We start from the raw sequence: 23,238 nt of genomic DNA on the forward strand, positions 1-23,238 counted from the left end.
GATGATTTAGGCCCCAATTTTAGAAAAAGCATGAAAACTTGTGTCTAATTACCCGAATCTTGTCCGAATTGTCTACGTAAGATTAACCGCCAACTCAGTATCAGTATAACCCAACTAAAACCACCAGAGGCACTTATTTCAAGATTGTAAAACTTTTTTTTTTATTATTTCACTACTTCAGCAACTCAGTATTCATTCTAAGAGTAAGCTTTCAAAATGTCAATTTTTCAAGCGCAAAACCATGTAACTAATTCGGGAGTAGCATACGTTATAAAATGAATAGAAAGGAAGGAGAGGTTTGATGTTCTTATGGACAATGATAGGTCGCGGCTACAAATCTCTTTTCCACAGAAAGAAGGAATTGCAAATTAGAATTTTGGCTGACAAAAAATATTCACACCAGGTTTTTTTTTTGTCTAGAAACTTACTTTTGTGCCATACTGTATATACGATAACGTTATATATGTAGGTATGTATTATACTTCACCGCCCACTAAAAACATTCAAACTCATCTCATCTCTGATTTATTGGCAGTCATCGATTTACTTTTTATGCTCGCATCATTGCTATTGTAGAAGTTTTCTTTTTTAATGAATGAAAGGTAGAAAGTAACAACAAAATATATACACACAAACATATAATCGTTCATTAACTAAAAGACGGTCACTACTCTAAAAACGAGATTTTTCTTTAGAACGCGCTTACAGTTCTAAATTTGATCCCTACTTAAATGTAGAAACACACAATATGAAGCGTGTTACTTGATATAAGTATCAAGCAATTATGTACGATTTACTCAAAAAAGTCGTTTTTTAGTTATGACAGTCTTTTAGTAAATGAACGATACTTATGTATGTATTTTTCCTTTTGTTGATATTCCATCCACTTCATTAATTTTCCGAATCTTTCTCTGAATGAAATGCAAACGAAAAAGTGTGTCATATGCGCAGATACTGAACAAATTAGCTTGTATTCACAGAAATGTTTTTTCGCAAGAAAAATTTTATTTTTCAAAAATAATTGCTCAATTAAATAATCCTTGAATCGGTGATCAAAATGACCTTGATATTTTTTCGCATGCATTCGCAAAAATTACATGTTTTTCATAAATATAGCAATTTATAGTATTTTCCAAAGTAAGTAATTTGGCTACAGAAAACTCATTTGCATCAAATTTTTTTTAGCGCACCGAATTAGTATTATTTTGCTGGTAGCATGAATTATTGAGAAATGAATTTTATTAAAATTTGGCTCTAGATAAAAATCAAAATATGTATGTATGTAAACTTTTTCCAGAAAATGTAATGCAATTATGTATACCCATACATATATAGTTACCTTAATTCACAAAGGCCGTAAACAACAAATTTTTTATTTTACAGGAGAAGCAAAAAACACGTTTAAATAGAATCAAAACCAGGGCTTTTTAAAAACTGGCATATAACTTCGTGGTTTTTGGTACTAAAACTTAAAAATTTTTATTGAAGGTGTGCTTTAACAATACCTCCTACCCAAAATCTGTGAAAACGCAGTTTCGAAAAAAGTGTTGGTTAGGGCCTTTGTGAATTAAGGTAACAGTATCGGTCATATGAATAGCATCCTCATTTCAAAGTGATATTATTTGCCACTCATGTTTATTTATTTCTTTTTAACAAGTTTCAATTTAAAATTTATATATAATATATATATATTATACAAACCTAAGTTGAAATCTTTGTAGAAAATTACACAAAAATTCAACAAATTTGCACCCAAACTTCAGACTTCATTCTCAGAAGTGTTAGAGCTTTTTTTGAGTATACAGTTTTATAGCCCTTTCAATTTTAATCTAAAACTGTGCAAGTTTTAAGTGGCTAAAAATTACCGTTGATTTTTTAGATTGTTTTTCGCCGAAGGAGTTCCGGGTTTCTATCATATAAAAATAATCGATTCGCTGACCCCAAAAAACATGTCAGGTTCGAGGTCATTTGAGGGTCAAATACGACAAAAAAATTTATTCAATAAAAATAAAAAATAAATGTTTTTGTTTTTGTTGTCGCTAAATCCGAATATGGGGCTCCCTTGATTCTTCAAGGCCATCTTGATGTCATGCCAAGGTCATCCCATGGTCTAAATCAGAAGAATTGTATTGAATTTTCAGGTTTATTCAATGAATTTTTCCTTACCTGACATTCCAATTACATCGAACCTGACGGAGGCTAATAGACCTCGCATTCGGGACGTCGAATAACATAGGGATATAGAGGGTTGGTTTAATATGCAGAAACTTTTTTTTTAACCTGGGTAATTAAACATAAGTTATGTATGTGTGTAGATCTTCTTCCTCAACTATGGAAAATCAGTTTCGACAAAGTGTCGCGGTTTTCGACTGACATATGTGGTATCTCTATCACAGGATTTTCATTCCCTTCTTACCTCGAAAACAAGATTTTATTACGTTGTATACATATGTATTTGACATGTTGCCGGAAATGTTTTTTTATTAGCTTCTATAAAATTCGAGTTTGTCAATTATAGCCTTTTACCTGGTATAATTTTATTTTTTATTATTATTTTGGCATAAAATAAGAAAGTTATGAAATGTTTGGGAAATTATGATGGGATGCTGCAGCTCTCTAGTCCCTTTATCAAACCCCACCAAAATCAGTGCGAACATTGCTTAGAATCTCACTAAGAAATCCGTTGAAAATTTTTGAAATCAGGCAAGGACCTTCGATAAATTAGTAACTACTTAAGCTAAATCACTCAAAATTTATATAGGCAATGACCTCTTATCAAAAAGTGATATCTACTAGAGACAATTTTTGGAAACCGACATACATATGTATGTGTTTATCGGTAACCGGTTTATCAATTTCTGCAAAACTTGGTATATAATAACTAATAATACTAATAATAACTGGCGCAAAAAAGCAATATGTTGAATATTTTTGAAATCGGACTAAAATAACGCCCACTTATCATATAGCGGTATATTTCACATAATTCAATGTATATCGCTAACCGATTTATCGATTTCGACAAAGCTTGGTCCAATTACTTCAATACATTACCATCCAAACAGCAGTCTACTGAATACTACCTATGCCAAAGTCTTGTAAAAGTTTTATCTATAATCCTTGACAGATCTCAAACGTTTCTGCGTTTCTTAATGCTTGGAACATTAAATTGTAAATTTTTTTTTGAAATTACATATTACATATATTTACATATATGAAACGGGTAGATAGGCTATCTTTCATAAAATCGACAGTTATGTAGCTGCCAAACGAAAGTTAACTCGGCACTAACCTAAGACTGTTTTCAACAGAATCATAGGCGGAAAACCCTAGCCAATGAGTTAATTGAATATGCAATACTCGTTATAATTTTACAAAACGAACCAGGAATTTAGTGTTTCAACTGTGTGGAAATAAGGCTGTTTTAAAATAGAAGCTGTCATAGCGTTCTCCAATAGAGTTTGGTAAGGTGCACCTTGCTATTACGGGCACAGATTACCAAATATTCTAGGTTAAGTTGGGATAGTTCTAACTAAAAGTTCACTTGAAATTGGCATACGCCAATTTTGTTTCCCAGGAGAAAATTTCAACAGACCTACATGTCCTTACGTTGTTTAAAAGTTCCCTGATATTTTTGGTGTTTTTCAGTGGAGATTGACTATGTGAAAGCGAGATATTGTGGGGATCTTCATAATTCTCAAACGCCTATCCAGACAATCCTTACCGGGGTAAGCGCCTTGACAATGAAGAACGAGTTTTGATGGAGCTATGTCGGTCATGCTTGCCATCTTCACCTCCCTTTTCCTACAGTCAATTGCATATATACAACTCAGCATGGAATAGATGCAGTAATATTGGAGTCTCTACGCCTCTACCAAAGATAGCTTCTGAGGGTAAACGCCAAGTCCGGTTGCCACGTCCATTTTGTAGACATCTGTCAAGAACGGAATATGGTCTTCTCTCAGACAGATATGAAGTTCCCAGTACTCCTGTCGGGAAAGTGAGTTTCGAAGTTGCGCTCAATGGTCTTATAATTATAACTTTTTTACTCCCATCCGACTCGGTCCAGATTGGAAACATATCACTTGTCCATTGTTTGCCACGTTGTAGAACTCCACAGTTTGAGTACGCTTTTAAATGAAGCACTTTTCATCCAGTTAGAAATAGGTGGAATGGTGGAATATCTAGAAATATTTCCATGAAAATTTAGAGACCAGAATAACCCCCCAAATTTAGACTTCTATTGTCTATCTTATATAGCTTCGTGATAGTTCAGGTCGTCACATTCTACCCACCTTTCCAGAATAATAATATAAGTATAAAAATTTAAGTACATAAACTAGGAATAATGACACCGAATCTGTGGTATTTTATTTCACACCATTCTGAAGTCACTCCAATATTCAATTCTATTAAAGTCCTTAACTATGCCCTATACATATTTACATACTTAGGCATCCAAGTGATCATTTTTTGCGCAGAGGACGGGACACTTTTACACTCACTCAATTAGGTATACCATAACTCAATTAATCAACCAGAATTATGTCTCATAAATCACATCATTTGTAAGAACATTAAAACATCCTTCACACATCATACTGCATTGCATTTGCAAAGAAATTATTTTCATTTACATCTTAATCATGTGAATATCTACTACATACAATTAGCGTATTTAAATGATTTCCTCTGATTCGTTTCAGAATATTCTGCCAGAGTTCGACTGTGTGGGACGAACAACAGAACAGGCGCGTTGATCTAAAAGCATTCCTCAATAGAGAAACAACTGCAGTAATATTCAGAAACAATTAAAAGCTGCGACAAACGAATCGGGAAAGACTTGAACAAACAACTAAGAGCGTAAAATAATAAATATTTCATTCTCGCCAGAAAGCAAAATAAAACTAAATCAAACGAGAAAAACCAAAACACCAACGCACAAAGTAACCTCAAACTCAAGGCGATCGCAGCTTCGGCTGCATCAACGGCAGCGACGTCGTCGTCATTGAAGGCTAACTGTCGCTGTTAATAACTGACACTTAGCTGTCAACGGGGGTTGAGGGGTGCGGGCTATATGCGGGCGCAGGAGTGACACGCGCATAGTACTTAGAACTCATAATTTGAATAACTGGAATTGCAGATTTTCCAAACGGCACAAAATGATCTGCAACAAGAAATCGTACGCTATGAAAATGCTGCAAATAGCATTGGCCTTGAGTCTGCTGCATGTGGATCCGGATAATTATCTACAGCAGCGCTTACGAAATTGGGACTCACAGCTGGAGTTGCGCGATGGCGACGGTTGGGAGCTGGAAATGTTGCGCGCAGTACCAATGGTGGAGTATCCTTACGCTAATCGTAAGACCATGATGCCGCTCATAGAGGATCTAATACGCTACGATCGACAACACGATGCCACGCTGCCGCAATATAATGTCACAGCTTATATTTTAAACGTGCAGAACGATGGTGGCACAAATCAAACGGCCACTTTGCCGGAGTTGCAAACAACTGCGAGTAGTGCGGCTAATGCCGGCGGAAGCGTGAATGTGGCAGGAGCCACTGCGCTAGAGCAGGCAGCCAATGCTGCAGCGGCAGCTGCTGCGGCCAGCACGAACGCCACTAACATGGGACTGCCGGCTTCGGAGCTGGATGTGTTTCTGAATTCGGATAACTTTCAAGATCAGCGTTCGGTATGGGAGCAAAATTTAGCTGATTTGCGGGACTTTGGAGATCTTGCCATTAACAATCCATATGCCGGCTTGCCGCTCAAGGATGAACCGTACAATAATACTTATATTGACTTGAATTTGGATGCATTTCTTCCGACCATTGCAAGCGCTGCAACTGCAGCGGCTAATGCGGTAAAAAAAGAAGATGAGACAATTAGTGCTGGTGCTTTGAATGACACCTATCCAGAACCAGCAGATATTGCCAGCATTAAAACTGAGCAGTTCGATAAGGAAGAAGAAGAGGAAATTGCGCTGGAAAATGAAGTCGCTAGCTCTAGCTCCAGCAGTTCAACTTTGGCGTCCACTGTGCTGGCGATAAAGAAGGAACCGGAAGCCAGTGGCGACGATGGTGAGCAAACTGAAAGTGAGGAAGTGGATTTGAGTCCCTTTATTAGTCAAACGGAGCTGATCGAAGAGGTAAACATTCTATATTTACAAAATTCTATTGGCATTATTTAGTGTTGCGAATTTGTTGTTGGCCCAAATGATTTATGCACAATTTTGTTTGGGGACTGAAATGTATTTTTTAAAGATCTTTTCACTTGACTACAACTGATAAAATGAAATATTATAATCAATTGCATTCGTATTGCACTATGGGGAATAGCAAATATGACAAATTGTATTACCTATAATGCGGTCTTCGGTTAGCTGCATATAATTTGGTGCACTTTAGTAAAAAGTGCAGCTATGCCGAAAATTAAAAACCATTGTCCATAGCAAATGATTGCTGAATATTATGAAATTCTCTTAAGAAATCAGTACTTAACGGTGATGGTGAATTGAGAGAGAAAGCGAAGAAATGCTAAATGTTTTATTTACATTTTTCAACACCTAATTTTTTGCTTATTTAATCATGTTTAAAATTATGTATTCCGAATCAGCATAACTTTTTAAAAGTGCATTCCTACGGCAGCTTTATTTGTAATACGTAATGGCTAAACATTTACGAACCAAATTACTTAATTCTCCATACAAAGTTTTGGTTTATCTTATTTAGATGTTATTCAGAAACAATTACCATGAAAATTACCACCAAATCATTGCCATCCCTAAGTTTAATCAGAAAGTTTCCGAGTTCAGTTGTCAAAGCAAAAGAGAATAGAATAAGCCAAAATAAAGCAGAGGAAATAAAGAATATAATAAAAGCATCGAAGAACTATCAAACTGAATAAAGAAAGCCAAAGTAGTTGAAATAGATTAGCGCACATACATATGTTAGTGTTTAGCCGAGCTTCTTCTCCGATGCGCCCTTGATGTTGCAACACAAAGGAGAGGGACCTACAGTTTTACGCCGACTCCAAGCGGTGATTGTATTTTTATGAGAAACTTTTTCACTGCAGAAATACACTTGGAAGTTTGCTGTTGACTGTCGAGGGGCGACCGCTATTACAAAACAACTTTTATTCATTTATTTTTTGATGTTGGGTTGAACCGGGATTGAACCCAGGCCCTGCGGAATGGTAACACGCGCTGCTAACCACTACACCACAGCGGCCGTCAAAGTGGTTGAAATAGCAGACGCAAAATCTCATATACATACATTGGGGGTTATTCATAATGTGACCAACCGTACTTCTTTCGGAAGTACAGTACTTCTTTTTTCGGTTTTGTACTTCGAAGTACAGTCAAATGTACTTCTTTGCGATAGTTTGTACATCAACAGGGAGATTCTGTAACCAGTTATCGACAATTTTCTGATCGCTACCGCACCTTTTGACGCATGATATAAATGTTTTTGCGTCAAAAAGTGCGATAGCGATTCTAAAATTGTCGCTAACTGATTACAGAATCTTCCCCCAGGTCCTGTACTTCTCCGATCTTCTGGACGATCGTTACAATCCTATTTATGCGAACTGCGTGAGGACCGAGTACATCCCCAAGGCTTTGAGGGTAGTCAGTTTTGCGTTCATCCCGAAGGTTGGAAAAGGCTCTCATATTTCCCCTAGGGATTTTCTGTGGATATTGCAGGCAGAATTGTCGCAGCACGAACTGCTATTAGGCTAAGGGAAACCGGGTCCTTTTGTGGCATAAAAAAGGAAAAGAAGACGTTTCTCTGCTGCAGCAAATGTTTTTATAGGACACTTTAAAATACGTTACCACTCAAGGGCTAGTGATGGGGGTTCTGACCGGCTATTGCGCGATTAGTGTTCATGCGGTGAGACTAGGAATTTCGACTGATCCTTTTGTATCAGCTGTCAAGAGGAAGATGAAGTGGAATCATCTTCACACTTTCTTTTAGACTGTCCAACCTTCGCGAGGCCAAGATGGAAGTAGTTTCGCTCGCACTTCTGAACAAACGCTGTGCTCTCAGGGATCGTGGCGTCACGTGACATAAATTTCCATCGTTATATTTTTGTTAATATTACTTTTAAATGAATTTTTAACGCAAATAAAACATGTATTTTATGTCGAATATACTTTATATTTTGACTTTAGCGCAAATTCAGGGTAAATTTTTTGGAAGTCTATGATTTATTATGTTTCAACTACATACGCCAAATTCGAACCAAATCGGACCATAAATACGGTTTTTCGAAATATCTCGACCTTGGCGCCACCTAGGAAGACCATTTTACGCAAACATGATTCTACTTATATAGCTAGTATATATTTTAAAAAGCAGACAAATCGGCCCGTAAATACGTTAGATATAAGACTTTTATTTATTTTTGTCGTGGTGGACCTTCCGATGGAAACACCCATATATAATTTAAAAAAAATCCAAAGTGTCAAAAAGTATTTACATCTGAAGGTTTTTTTTTTTCATAAAAAGAAAACCAGCTTTTGGAATGTTCGCTTAACTCAGTAGCACAATGCTTATTGGACCTTGCAAAGGATGGACCGATGCTTCTCGAAAGAGAAAATTTGTATTTCAAATGGCTCACTATAATATTTAAAAACAGCGGAATATTTTTTTGACACTCGTAGAGACGCGAAGCAACAACAAAATGTGTACATACATACACGCAAATGTTGTTTTTGCTCCAATTTTATAGCGCTTGAAATTTTAATATAATAACGCGCAAATTTGAAGTATCTAAAATGTGCGTTGATATTTTGTATTTTTTTTTTGCGGTGGTCTTTTGTTGCTTGCACCATATAACGAGTGCAATTTATAAAAATTTGCGATTATTTTTTGTATTTTTTTTTTAAGAATTATCTATTTTTTGTTGTAAATTACTTACTTATCACGCGATGTGTGCTAATTAAATTTATTTAACACTTTTGGTGCAGTTGATTAACCTTTCAGTTTTGATATGAAGTCATTTGGTTGTACATGCACACGTACATACATAAATATCTAGGAATGTATATATTTTTTTGCTAAGCGTGAAATTTTCGCTATGATTTTGCCGAAATATTCTTTTTTTATTCTACATATATACGTATGTATGTAATTGTTGTTTTTCATTATTATTATATAATTTATTCCTCCAAAGTAATAGCAAAATCTTGCTATATTTTGTTGACAACTGCACGGCAAATTCTGTATATTTTATGATGGTTTGCGCGTTGAACAAAGAACAACAAATCGTTTTTACGCGGCAAAGCAAAATAGGAAGCAGCTGCAATCAGTTTTATTTGTGATCAATATTTATTCCTTTATTCTCATAACAAACACTCGCATTCACCTTGTTTGGTGGCTATGTATCCTTTTCCGGCTTTATAGCATGCTTTCGCCTTGAGTGGCTTTCATCGTAGAGATTATTTGAGAATTTTGTAAGCATTTAAAAATTTGGCTGTATGTTTCTACATATGTTTGTATGTATGCATACGAATTGGGAGGACAATAATGATTGCACCGAAAGATACGATCGGCCTAACATTTGACCTTAAGTTAAATTTTTTTCCAGCCGTTAAATTTTGTTGCGCTAGAAATTGTTATTTTATTCCAAGCCGACTTTTTGCGTCTAATAAAGAATGTAGAAGAATGTAATCAGAAAGAAGGCTGTAAATTTATAGATCGTACATATGCCTGTATGTATACTAGGGTGGTCCAAAAATGCATGAGAAAAAAAGTAAAGCCCGAATTTAAATGCTCTCACCCACTGGGATTGTTCTATATCGAAAAAATATGTCCCTGTCTTTTTATTTAATAATCGAAAAATATTTATGCTCAAAGCACTCGAAAGTTGTCCATATATTTTATATGGGGAAAAAACATTTTTCGTGGAAATGGTATAGAATTCTTTAAACTCAATATTTTTCGATTAGAAGACTCTGTTTCTCTTCATTAGATTTCCAAGAATAATACCAAATTGATAATTTTACCTTTTTTATACTAGCGATTTTATTTTTTATGGGTCCCTCCATTTAATTTTTTTTTTGGTTTTTAGGGGATCTATAGAAAACAGTTAATATTAAAAAATGGTTCAATAAACGCGTGGGATCGAAAAATATTGATTTTCAAGAATTCTATACCATTTCTACGAAAAATTGTTTTTGCCAATATAAAACATACGGAAAACTTTGCGCGCATTGAGCGACATGTAAATATTTTTTTAATTTCAAAAGAAAGAAACGGGTATATTTTTTTGGTATAGAACAAGGTGAGGGGGTGAGAGTATTAAAATTCCGGCTTTACCTTTTTTTGGACCACCGTAATGTAAAGTTTTTCAAATTTAATTAAATTTTCTCTTCGATATCATTTACCAAGCATTTGCACCATAAAAAAGTATTTTCTACATGTTTTACATTTTATCGAAGTTGCTAACTTTAGCATAATAATAAAGCCTTTATACCATTTCAAAATTCATTTTTCAAGAAATAAATCTACTTGAATTTTTGCGACACTTTTTCTCTAATTTAGCAATTGATATGTACATGTTTACTTTGCACTGCCGCCCTTAACTTTTATAACTCGTTTAGCCCTGTTAGTCGTTGAAACCAGACACTCGGGTAGTCGACTATTACATCGTCATCCCGTATTTTTGCTACCGTTTCTCCTATTTCAAACCAGGGTTGCGTGATTTAAAATCATTTTTCGGCACCAGTTGCTTCTACCAATCCATAGAAAATTACAAGCATATAAAATCCATGTCCGCAGTTAAGCATCACATACAAGCATATTCAACGTGTGCTAAAACGATTTTGTCATAGACTTTGAATTAAATGCAAAAATTTTCTAAATTAAATGCAATCAAATAAAAAAACACAAAAATTGCATTTGGGTCAACGCTAAAGATTTATTAAACTGAAGTTAAAAAAAAAAAATTACTTTGCTTTGCTTTGCCTCGCAGTCTTAACAAAATTGACGACGATTTTCTATTATAAAACGAATCTATTAAAATGTTTTTACTCTCTATTTGCATACATTTGCATTGAACTAAAAAAGAGAATATGAAAACGCAACGAAGACAAACGCGACAATATTCAGTTAAAAACGCGAAATTAAAATATAAACAAAAAATATACGTATATAAAATAAAAACAAAAGCAAACAAATTTATCTTCAAAGCGTTCGCCTTAACGCCACAAATCAAGAACATCCAGTCGTTTAGTCAGAGAATCAGTCAGATGCTGGGTGACGCTGCCGCAAACAGCTTTTATTTTTTGCCAATTTTCTGCTTTTGATTGTTGACGCGGCTGTTAAAAATGCTTGAGACATGCACGCAGATCAGCGAATGCTGCTGCTAAAGTGTAAATGCATACAGTTTTATATTTAAATATAATATTGAAAATGCATATCTACAAATATAGCATGTACATACATACATATGTATGTATGTATACAGTCAAACTGCTGTACAACGAACATCTGTATAACGAAGTCGTCTTCTCTCTATTGCGAATCAACTTTGAGAATTTTGCTTTTTCGTACTGCTTTTAGTGTATTTTTTTCTCCTTATAACGAATTTCCATATAGCGAATTTTTCTCTAAATCGCAAAATTTTTACAGTCTTCAGTAGAAATTTGAAGCATTTTCAGTCCCCATATAAAAAATTTATTAAAACCATTTTGCTTAATGCGTCCGCATGTAGTTTTTTTTTTTTTTTACAAAGGAAAGCATACTGCGTTCAGGGGAATCTCCAAATTCTGGAAATCGCAATTACTTTTGAATTAAGAAAAGGCTCCGCGTATAACACCTTCAGCGGAAAAAACCTATTGATCATAAAGACAGTTGAAAGGGGAGAAGTACCAAAAAAAGACATTGTTAAACAATACGGGGTTCCTGCCCGTAATTTATCATCAAGTTTGGAAAACAACGTGCCAAACACTGTCTTTGCTTCTCTTCATGTATTCGATTCTGATCACTTCAAATAAAAATGTTAAAGATCGCAACTTATTTTTTTCTATATGTGACCTGGTCTACGAAAAGGGAGCTTACGTGCGAAAACTAGTTTTCTGTGAAAAAGCTGTTAAAAGTGAAAAGCATCTCATCTTCCATCCGAATCAACCAAAAAGTGAAAATTTATTTTTTGATACCTAAGCCCCCTTTCCGTAGACCAGGTCACATATAACGAAACAATTTCCCGGTTTTCTGGGATTCGTTATAGAGAAGTTTGACTGTACATTATATGTATGTCAAGTATGTATTTGCGTTGCAGATAATCGGACTAGTTCAAGGCGAATGTCATATTAGCCCATTTTGGGTCTGTACTAGTCCGTGTAGTGATATAATTTGACTGTGAGAATTGCCGTACGAAATTCAGTTTGGATCAGTAGAGAGCCGTACACAACGTCGTCGCTGTGACAGTAATTATTAGGGTAGTCCAAAAATGCATGTGTGTATTCGATTGGAAAACTCTGTTTCTGTGCAGGAGATTCCCAAAAATAATACCTAATTTTTAATTTAACCATTTTTTTATAGTAACTATAATTTATAGGTCAGCCAAAAATCCCCGAAAACCCCGAAAAAACAATTTGGTATTCGTATTGAAAGTCTCCTGAAGAGAAGCAGAGTTTTCCGATCGAAAAATATTTATTTTCGAGAATTCTATACCAATTCCATGAAAAGTTGTTTTTTCCATATAAAATATATGGAAAATTTTGAGCGCTGTGACCGACCTCTAAACATTTTTTGATTTCAAAATAAAAAAATAGGGGTATAGTTTTTTCGTTATAGAACCATCTTAGGGGGAGAGAGCATTAAAAATCCGATTTTACTTTTTTTGGATCACCCTACTGATTATACATATAAAAATTATTATGTTCTACGTTAATTCTGAAATTATTTGCATATAACCTTAAATTGGGTGGTATTGAACTAGTTACTTTTAATTTTGTAGTATGCATGTAGTACCTATGCAGATCAAATATAAATATGTATGCGGATTTACGGATGGACGTGTGTGTTTGTGCATTTGCAGAGAGATTTGCGTGTCGGGTCGCATCAGTTTTGCACATTGCGAATATATTTTTGTGCATTGTATTTTTGCCCGAATTTTGGGTAATAATTATTTTTACCTCAAAAAACGCGGCCAGCAGCACACAAAAAATGAATATGGAAATTTTACATCCTTTTTTTTACTTTTGCGTTGTTTCTGTTTCCAGCATTCCTGCTCTTTTTACGTTTCGTTTTTCGCATCGTGTTTATATTATATTTGTAATTTTAAGATTTTTAATAAAATCAATTGGTGGTGGTTCATGATTGTCTTGATTAATATCACTTTGCCAATAACCTCTTTCATCTATGGAAACAACAATTACGGGGCAATGTTTATTGTAACAACATTCATATCTCTTTGAATCGACATCTTTACTTTAGGCATTTTTGACGCTATTTCCATTTGAATTAGGAAATAGCATCATTTACTTTATTTCGAAATTTTTATTGACTTTATTTTTCTTTTGAAAAGATACTAACGTCAATTGATTTTATTTCGCATCACTGTGGGAAATAGTGTCAATTGACGTTATTTCCGTCGATCTTGTTACCTGCCACCTGTATATCGACTTCTGAGTGGAAGATCGACCTATCTCGGCAGCCAATTTGAATACGCCATATATCAAATACTTTTCAAAAACGTCCTATTTTAGAATTTGGTTGAAGAACGACTCCTCTTTTTTCTATGTACTTTAAAATATAAAATAATTTTAAGGATTTATTTTCCATATCGTCTGCTGAGTGGAAGATCGACCTATCTCGGCAGCCAGTTCGAAAACGCCCTATCTAAAAAAACTTTTCAAAAACGCCCTATCTCAGCTGCCGATTCATAAACGCCCTATGTCAGCACATATTCAATACATTTTGAAGTGAGATAGGGCATTTTTGAATCGAGTTCTGAAATATAGTGTTTTTCAATAAAATTCTGAAATAGGGCGTTCTTGAAAAGTTTTTTGAGATAGGGCGTTTTTGAACTGGCTGCCGAGATAGGTCGATCCTCCACTTAGCAGACGATATGGAAAATAAATCCTTAAAATTCTTTTATATTTTGAAGTACATAGAGTAAAAGAGGAGTCTTTTCTTATTCATCAACCCTGTAAAAAATAATTTAAATTTATTCGCTTCGCTACTTATAATGCAAAACGGATACGTTCGTGTAAAGATTCATTCGTTTCGCAACTCAAATATCACCCGAAAAATCAAATTGTGTATTATAGCAAAGTCAACCCAAATTTTTCGGGATGTGAATATTTTGCAACTCCCAACTAATTTCTTTACGAAATTGTGAAGAACGAAATCAAAATATAAGAAAGCAGCACAGTTTTTGAGATATACCAAATTGCGGGCGTTTAAGATCTGAAAAAAGTACACTCAGTTATTTTTGATATTTTCTTTAGATATAAGTAGTTGGCCATTCTTATTTTTTTTTTTTAATTGGGAAGGCCTATCTAAGTTGAAAACATTTTCTAAAAGGAATAGTAGTTACGAAGCTATTCATTGATTTATCGACAACTTTGCATTTGTTTTAACAAATTTCAAAAAAAGGTAAGTGCGTCTGGGCCACACTGTAGAATGAAACATACGTTACATATCTAAATTGTGTCATAATCAATATATCGAGGGCATAAATTCAATACAATCTATCTGCAATTTTCAGAAAAACTACTTTCCGATGTTGAACTCATCTGGTGCTTAGCTGTCATCACTAATGTTAATCGATGGCAGTTAAATCTTAGGTGAATTTCAATAATAATATCAATAGCAATATCGGTAAATATCGACAACAAAATCTATAAAAATAGGGACAACAAAATCAATAAAAATATCGATAAGAAAATCGTTAAAAATATCGATAACAAGGTCGGTAAAAATATCAATAACAAAATCGATAAAAACATCGATAACAAAATCGATAATGAAATCGATAAATGTCGATAACGAAATCAATAAATGTCGATAACAAAATCGATAAATATCTGGACTGAGCAAGGTTACCTTTCATTGAATTTAAAGGAGAAGAAATAAAACAAGTGCATACCTTAATCTTTTTCTCTTGCTGTTTATCTTTTCCTCCGATAAATATTAATTCTCAGTTGTCACTAATTAGCTCATGAAGGATGCAGTCGATTACTTGCTCAATTATGTAAAGTTGAAAAATGAGGAAAATATCTACTCTGTTTGCCAAGCAGCGACCGAGGCCTTTTGCTGTTGCCTCAGATTGTATCCTATTCAGACATGTATTGCAGATGAGTTGGCCGGGATTGCTCGGTATGAAGTTATTTGATTCACTAAAAATTTTAAATTTTCGTGGCTTTTCTACACCTCAGAGCCACTTGGTGACTTGTAGAAAGCTTTACTGATCAGCCTTTTGCAATATGCATGTTGAGCTTTCGAAAGACGGGTACGCGAAATCCCATTTCTAATATACAGGTAAATCAGTCTATGTAACGTTTTTAGCAAAAATTAAATAAGTCTTCATAGGCTTAAAGTACCGGTATAATATCGGGTCCGGGCACTTAAAATGTTTGAACGAGTTTATCGGCCAGATGAGGTGATGATCATACAGAAGGTCGGAGAGGCAGGTGCGACCCCATACATTGCCCCAACCGAGACTTCCGTTAGGGAAGGGAAATTACCTAGGAACTCTCCATTCAGCAGTATCAGTGCTTGCCGATAAGGTTCCTCGAGCTTCTTTAGCCTGATAACCCTCCAATCCTGCTTCCCAAGGGTTACATATACTAGACTAATTCAAAAAAATCGACTCATTTTTTTAACCCACTCTAAAATACCTCCCGGGGGAATGCCAAAAGATGCCTGTTAGGGGAACAACCTTTAATTTTAAGTTTAAAAGGTCGCATCGAGGATTTCTATTTTCCATATAAATTAATATAAAATGATAATATACATTTTTTATAGAGCGTCCAATTCCCTACAAAAATATCTATCGCTCTTTTCAGCTCCATAATTCAAAGACAAGAAAACAAATTCCAAAGTTGAAACCAACTTTTATTTTTATTTATATGGATAATAGAAATTTAAAATTATTAGAATTTTTTGAATCAGTCTAATGGAAGCACTTTTCTAAAACCACTTTCTTCTTCCATACTTACATTGTTTAGTTAAAAAAAACAATTATTATTCGTTTTTAGATACTCGGCCGATTTAAAAGTATTGAATTAATCATTTTTATGTATATTAGTATTTTTTAGACGATACAATGTAATATATGTATATACCCATATACCCCATCCCCCCATCCCAATAAAGGCATATCACCCCTTTATAAAGTTATCCTTTCAAAACTAAATGGTGAGGCTATGACGTGCTATTGACAGTACTCTGAAGTTTATTCGTTTTGCAATTTTCAATCGATATATATCCCCAAGGCGGCTGACATTCTGTTGTTACCTCAAAAGTTGTAATAAAACAACTATTTAAATTGTTAAAAAACTTTCTGCTGACAGCGAGCTCACTTGTTGGGTATGTACTATTAAATATTTTATTGATTATTTTTTGTGGAATATTTATTACAGTGTTGCCAGAACTCTTTGAGCCGACCGGCTATATTGACAAACACAAAGTGTTGCAACTAAAATTCACATGTTTTATTTAAAGAAATCGCAAGTAAAAGGACTACTAAAATCATTAATTATTTTTTTTTTGGTTAGTAAAGTTTATACGTACCTAAGCTCTATAGCACTCGTTAAATAAATCACGAAAACAGATACTGGTAAATTCATTACCTGTCGTTATACGTAGATCAGAAGTCATGTTTGTAATACTTAAATATAAAAAAATAGATCAATTACAAACTTATGGGGTTTTCTTTTTTATTGAAAAATTTTGCCTTACATTGTAACATTTGCACTAAGTTACTTTTTGTACTGAAAAATGGATTTTTTAGTATAAAGTATTTTGCTTAGTCGGCGCTCGATATTTTGAGAAATGAACACGTTAAGCTGTGAAAGGGCTGAAGAAAACAGGCCACCATTATTTCGAGAAAAGAAAACACCATTAATTTATATCGAACAAGCCGGCCGCTTTTTAAGTTTTTAACAAATTAGCGATTTAATTGTATTTTGATGTCCATATATTCGAAACTCCTGTTTTTAATGTCCTACTCACTCTCTCACATGCCTGTCTGAGAGCAATAATAAGCAATAATAAAGTATGTTGGCACCAAGATACAATTGTTCACAAGTATTGTCTTCCCATAGAATTTTGTTTCACGTCGATATTCGTGCTCTTTTATTCTTATTCGTTATTTTCTAAGTGCTGCGAATAAAATTTCGCACTTAAATTTAAGCCATTCATAACAAAAATTTTATTAAGTCCCCGCAACGTCCTTCTTTAATTTTTGTTTTTAGTTTTAATGATTACAATTTTTTTTTGTGAAAATAAAGCTGATTACCATATAAGTCTCAATTTCAGACTTTGTGTAAAAATTATGAAAATTCTGCCAAGTTGTATGTATGCAGTTTTGTAGTCCATTAAAATTTAGTATAATATGTGAAGATTTTAAGTAGCAGGACATAGCGTTAATTTTTGTAATTTTTTATAACGTGGTACCAAGTTTTTCCATACAGAGTATGTTCTAAATTTTTTTTTTCAAGTGCAAAAAATGCGGAACACCCACAACAAAAATTTCCAAAAATCAACGGTAAGTGCTAGCTACCTTAAATTTGCATTTTACTATACTAAAATTTTGAATTAAAAAAATGCACAATTTTCATAATTTTTGCATAAAATATGAAATTTGGATTTAATTACTGTTTGCAATTAATCACCTATAATTCATAAAAAAATAATAAGCTAAAATGTCGCGCCCCAGTTCATATTTGGGTCACTATATATTCACATAAAATAAAAATCATAGAAATCGGCCCAGTATTTTAAGACTATTCGGATGAGAGAAAATTCTTTCAATTATATGTATTTAATACAGTCCGACATGAAAATATTCTCCGAGATAAGGCTAGAAGTTTCGAATAGATTTTGGGTCGCCAAATTTGTAAAAACGGAAACTTATATGGACATATGTTTGAATTTTACTAAAAACAAAATCGGCTAAAACGGCTAACTTCTGTTTGCGAAACGGCTAACAAAACGCCTGCCAGCTAAAACGAATTTTGTCCGGCTGTTTGCAAATGTAGCCGGAAAACGGCTAAACTGGCAACACTGATTTATTGTATTTGGTTGTGCCTACTTTCTAGCTGGGATGAGTAACGTGACTGCTCCGTGTCATATTTACAGCTCACTGTTTAAACGTTTATCTTATTTCGTTAATCTGGTATACCAAACATATTACCGCAAAATATGTATTAAAATTGGAATACAATATAGGTATTTATTTTCGTGACAGTGAAATTTCCCCTCTTCCCTGTGAATATGAACATGAATCATTAAGAACGCCGGGGCAAAAGTCTCGTTCTTTACCAACAATTTTTTAAAGCGTTGACATAATATAATAATAGATTGGCGCTTACACATATGTTAGTGTTTGGCCGAGCTTCTCCTCCAACTTGTGGCGTGCGCCTTGATATTGTCACACAAAGCGGAGGGACCTACAGTTTTACGCCGACTCCGAACGGTGATTGTATTTTTATGAGAAGCTGTTTTTCATGGCAGAAATACACTCGGAGGTTTGCCATTGCCTGCCGAGGGACGACCGCTGTTAAGAAAAACCTTTTTCTAAATTTTTTGCGATGTTGCTTTGACCAGGGCTTGAACCCAGGTGCTGGTGAGTGAAAGCGCGCACTGCTTACCACTACACCACAGCGGCCGACATAATACAGTTTACTAATTCAACATTTAAACTCAGCCATGTAGTAAACTCACGACTTCTCACCGGTTTTAAAACAGCCAAACTACTCAACTGTTGTTTTAATGTTTTCTTTGCCTACCTGCTTTGCCGGTTAGTAGAGTTATAACGTCATTCACTTACTATGTACATATGTAGTTTAATTTCGGCTTATTACAAATTGTGTGAGCATAGCTCACCAATGGCAATGTGGATGTCATACTGATTTCGCAAAGGCTAACCACTAGTTCACATTTTATATACGGATTTTCATACATACACACATACATGTACTCATATGGAGATACATATTTATATACTGGCAACAAATTGTGCGAATTATCTTTAAAGAGACTATACCCGGATTAGCCTCCATGAGGTAAAATTATGCATTGTATAGTTTTGATTGATATACATATTTTCCCCTTTGCTTTTTGTTCCCGTTGAGATATCTTAGAGGGTACAATTAGGCACCTCAAAGGACATGCTCGAACAAAACGGAATACATACATACATATGTACATATGACTCTTTTGAAGACGGTGTTTGATTGTCAATGCATACATATGTAGATTAGACTGCATCACCAAAAAAAAGTTGCGGTTTTTCCGCCGGGATTGCAAAATTTGTTATATTTTAAGAAGTCCACCAAAATATTTCGGAAAAATATTAAGATTTTAGTTAGCTGGACCGATTTGAAAACACCTCCAAAAATGAAGTTTTTTATGAATAAAAATGGTTTCTTAAAGAACTTTTTGAAAAAAGTCCCCTCAGATGACAAAACAGATTAAGCTTAAAAAATCTGCATACAAATATTTAAACATCTTTTCAACGGAATCGTAAAATGAGATTTTTGATGGTGTTTTTTTACTTTTTTCAAAGATTGATTTACGAAAACCTTGAATAACTGGGCCAAAACTATTCTGATTTAGACTTAAGGGATCTCAGTGGAAAGGTATTTTCACACTGTTTTTATTTCTGTCAAAAAAAGTCATTCGTATCCCAATTTTTTATTTTTCAAATACCAACACATCTTAATTCAACTTTGAATAACGTTCGTTCATCCTACCTTTCTCTGTCATCCTTTGAATGAGTTTATTAGCAAAGAAATAAAAACGATGAGAAAAAACCTTTCCAATGACACCTCTTAAGTCTAAATCGGAAGAGTTTAGGTTGTGTTATTAAAGTTTTTCTTATACCAATCTTTGAAAAAAGTTAAAAAAACAGCATCAAAAATCTCATTATTACGATTCCGTTCAAATTTTTTTTAAATTTTTTTTAAATATTTTTATGCAATTTTTTTAAGCTAAAACCGTTTTGACATTTGAGGGTATTTTTTAAAAAAAAAATTTTTAAGAAACATAAAATTCCAATTTTAGAGGTATTTTCAAATCGGTCCAGCTCACTTAAATCTCAAAATTTTTCCGAAATATTTTGGTGGACGTCTTAAAATATAATAAATTTTATAATTCCGATGGAAAAATAGCACCGATTTTTTTTTGTATTGGGAGTGATGCAGTCTAATGTACATAGTTAAATCCATAGATACATGTGGCTCTGTGACTTTTCCCGGCCTGGTTGCATTTTTTGCAGGGTATAACCATTATGTGATTTCATATTTTGCAATTATGTATGTATTTATGTATGCACTTACATGTACGATTTGGTCGGTCATTTTTGCAGCACGTTTTTGCGGTCACATCGAGTGGTATCTGAAAGCCCAAACCGGTTTTCGAAAAAGGCTAATAATCGAAGACCTTAGCTCAGGAACTATAAGAAAAATTTTTGCGTGTTAGATTCTCCGACCCTACCAACAACCTGCACTATGCTATGTTTTTTATGTTTGGGGTGTATTCCGTTTTTTTTTGTAGCACTGTAATTGCACACCTGTGTCTTCTATTTATGGCACTCCAGTGTCACTGAGTTTTATTTCAAAAGTGATCATGCAAGCAAACGAAATTCAGTTTGCATACATACGTACATATGTATGTGCGTAAGTACATATGAAAATAGATACAAACATACCCTGCAGTACGGGGGAGCGACTACAGGACTGATGAATCGGTAGCTACCTGATAAACTCCGTCAATTACCGGCCGACTACTTGCAGTGTATTTCAGCGACTACTTTTACAAGGCAATGTCCTAGGCGGTAGTCACCATCGGCCCCCCCTGCATTACCGGGAGTTACTAAAGTAGTCACTTGCGGGATTTATGGGCGCCCTCTGTCGTAGTTTTTCGTGATTCTGCTTCCGACTGGTTCAACTCTGCACTACCATGTGCACTACCTCAGGTTAATAGAGTAGCTACTTACCTAGGAGTCGGTGCGGTGGCGGTTCAAAAGTAGCGATTGACTCCTCCTTTTGCTCAATTTTGTACTCTAATTCAACCTTCGGCGAGATCTTAACTTTCTTTTCACTCAGTAATTTTCTTATTTTATTTTCAATTAGATAGCTAAGTTTCCTATTATGTTGCTTAGTGATGTGTAAATGTTACGCCATGCATAAATGAAAACATATATACTTAATCGTATGTATGTACATACATTCGGGTGGTCCAAAAATGTATGTAAAAAAGTTAAGTCGGAATTTTAATGCTCTCACCCTCTAGGTTTGTTGTATATCGAAAAAATTAACCATTATTTTTTATTTTGAAATCAAAAAATATTTAGCGGTCGGTCAAAGCGCCAAAAGTTTTCCTTGTATTTTATATGAGGGAAAAAAATGTTTCGTAGAAATGATATAAAATTTCAGAAATCAATATTTTTCGATCTTCAGGAGACTTCCAATAATAATACAAAAATTGTTTATTTTACCACTTTGTAATACTAGCGATTTTTCACGGCCCCCCAATAACTTTTTTTAATCCTTAATTAGGCGCATAAAGAAAATCACACAATTAGTCGCAATAGACTAGACCCCAATAAAAGTGTTGAAAAAAGAGTTTTCAAAATAAAAAAGGAAGTGTGCATTATCAAAAATATTAAAGTACACTATTATCGTTAACTTAAAAAAAAACATATTTTTGACTTCAAACTTAAAAAAAAAATACATACTTATATACATAAATACTTAGATACAAAAATAAAAAATAAAAAATGTTGCGTAAGTGGTCGCATGGGGTCAGAACTCAAAAGAGTAGCGACACATGCGTACACGCCGATGTTCTGGCAGTGACTTATTTACTTACCCCGCGGGGAGTTAGGAAGCTAGAAAGACCGCGAGCACGCTCCAAGTACTCTTAAGACATTTTTTTCTGGCCTTGACCCCATGCGCCTAATTAAGGGTTAAAAAGGACTTGATATTAAAAAATGGTTAAATAAACAATTTGCTATTATTACTGAAAGTCTTCTGAAGCGAAACTGAGTTTTACGATCGCAAAATACATATTAAATTTCAAAAATTCTATACCATTTCTACGAAACATTTTCCCCCCCATATAAAATGCAACGCTTAACGCTTTGGGCGACCCCTAAATATTTTTTTGATTTCCAAATAAAAAAACAGGGGTATTTATAGTTTTTTCGGTGCAAAATAATCCTAGGGAACCCCTAGCATTAAAATTCTGTCTTAACGTTTTTTGGACCACCTTAATGTACATAAATATCTTGCACTCACATACCTTGTACACACCTTCATACAGCCATGGTCAACCAAATAGCACACCTGTACCCCAAAGCCAAATCCGCTAAAAAATCGGGATGCAGATACTTTTTACAAGCTTTTATTTAACTTGCTCTGTGTGTATGTAGGTATGTGAGTATGTATGTTTGTTAGGGGAAAATCTTGCAATAAATTTTTGACCAACTTCCCGTTGGCTTAGAGACTTGAAACTTCACAGATGGCTCAGAACCCGCAGGGGTCGAGATATTTGCAGAACCCGCATTTACAGGAATAAGGTCAAAGGAAAAGGAATAAGTCCACCAAAAATTTTGCCTGTGGGTGGCGCGCTAGTCGATATATTTGGTAAACCAGTATTTAGTTCAGCTTGCTCTAAAAATATTTGTTTTGACTATTTTTGTTTTTTTTTGTTTTATCAGATTTGGCTTCGGAGTACAGCTGTGCTATTTGTTTGACCATGGCTGTATGGGTTAGCGCTCACAACAGACAGCGAACTTTAGTGTAAATTCAGCCTTTTGCGACTCTAAATATGATTCATTGAACTTTCTTAACTCTTTATAAAGTCTTTATACACACACATGCATATGTAAATATGTTTTTTGTTTCTTTTCGCGTTCTAGTTTTAAACCATATTTACGTTACCAATGTGTGTTTGATATTCTCTTTTTCACACATATATATTTTTAACAAATTACTTAAGTTCGTACATACATACAGTTGTCCACAAAATAATAGGAGTGCGATATTTTGACCA

General features: G+C 34.4%; 1 protein-coding gene across 1 annotated transcript in view; it reads left to right on the top strand.

Annotated features, from left to right (window-relative positions):
• LOC118737827 (segmentation protein cap'n'collar) overlaps positions 1 to 23,238 on the top strand; it is a 93,643-nt gene that overhangs the window by 21,088 nt on the left and 49,317 nt on the right. The window contains exon 3 of the mRNA XM_036468606.1: positions 4,707 to 6,152. Within this exon, the coding sequence (XP_036324499.1) occupies positions 5,163 to 6,152 (990 nt within the window). The 5' untranslated portion in view covers positions 4,707 to 5,162. The remainder of the gene's footprint in view (positions 1 to 4,706; positions 6,153 to 23,238) is intronic.

This window comes from Rhagoletis pomonella, unplaced genomic scaffold, assembly GCF_013731165.1.
Source record: "Rhagoletis pomonella isolate Grant_MI unplaced genomic scaffold, Rhpom_1.0 Rhpom_scaffold_00004, whole genome shotgun sequence".
NCBI classification, from domain to species: domain Eukaryota; kingdom Metazoa; phylum Arthropoda; class Insecta; order Diptera; family Tephritidae; genus Rhagoletis; species Rhagoletis pomonella.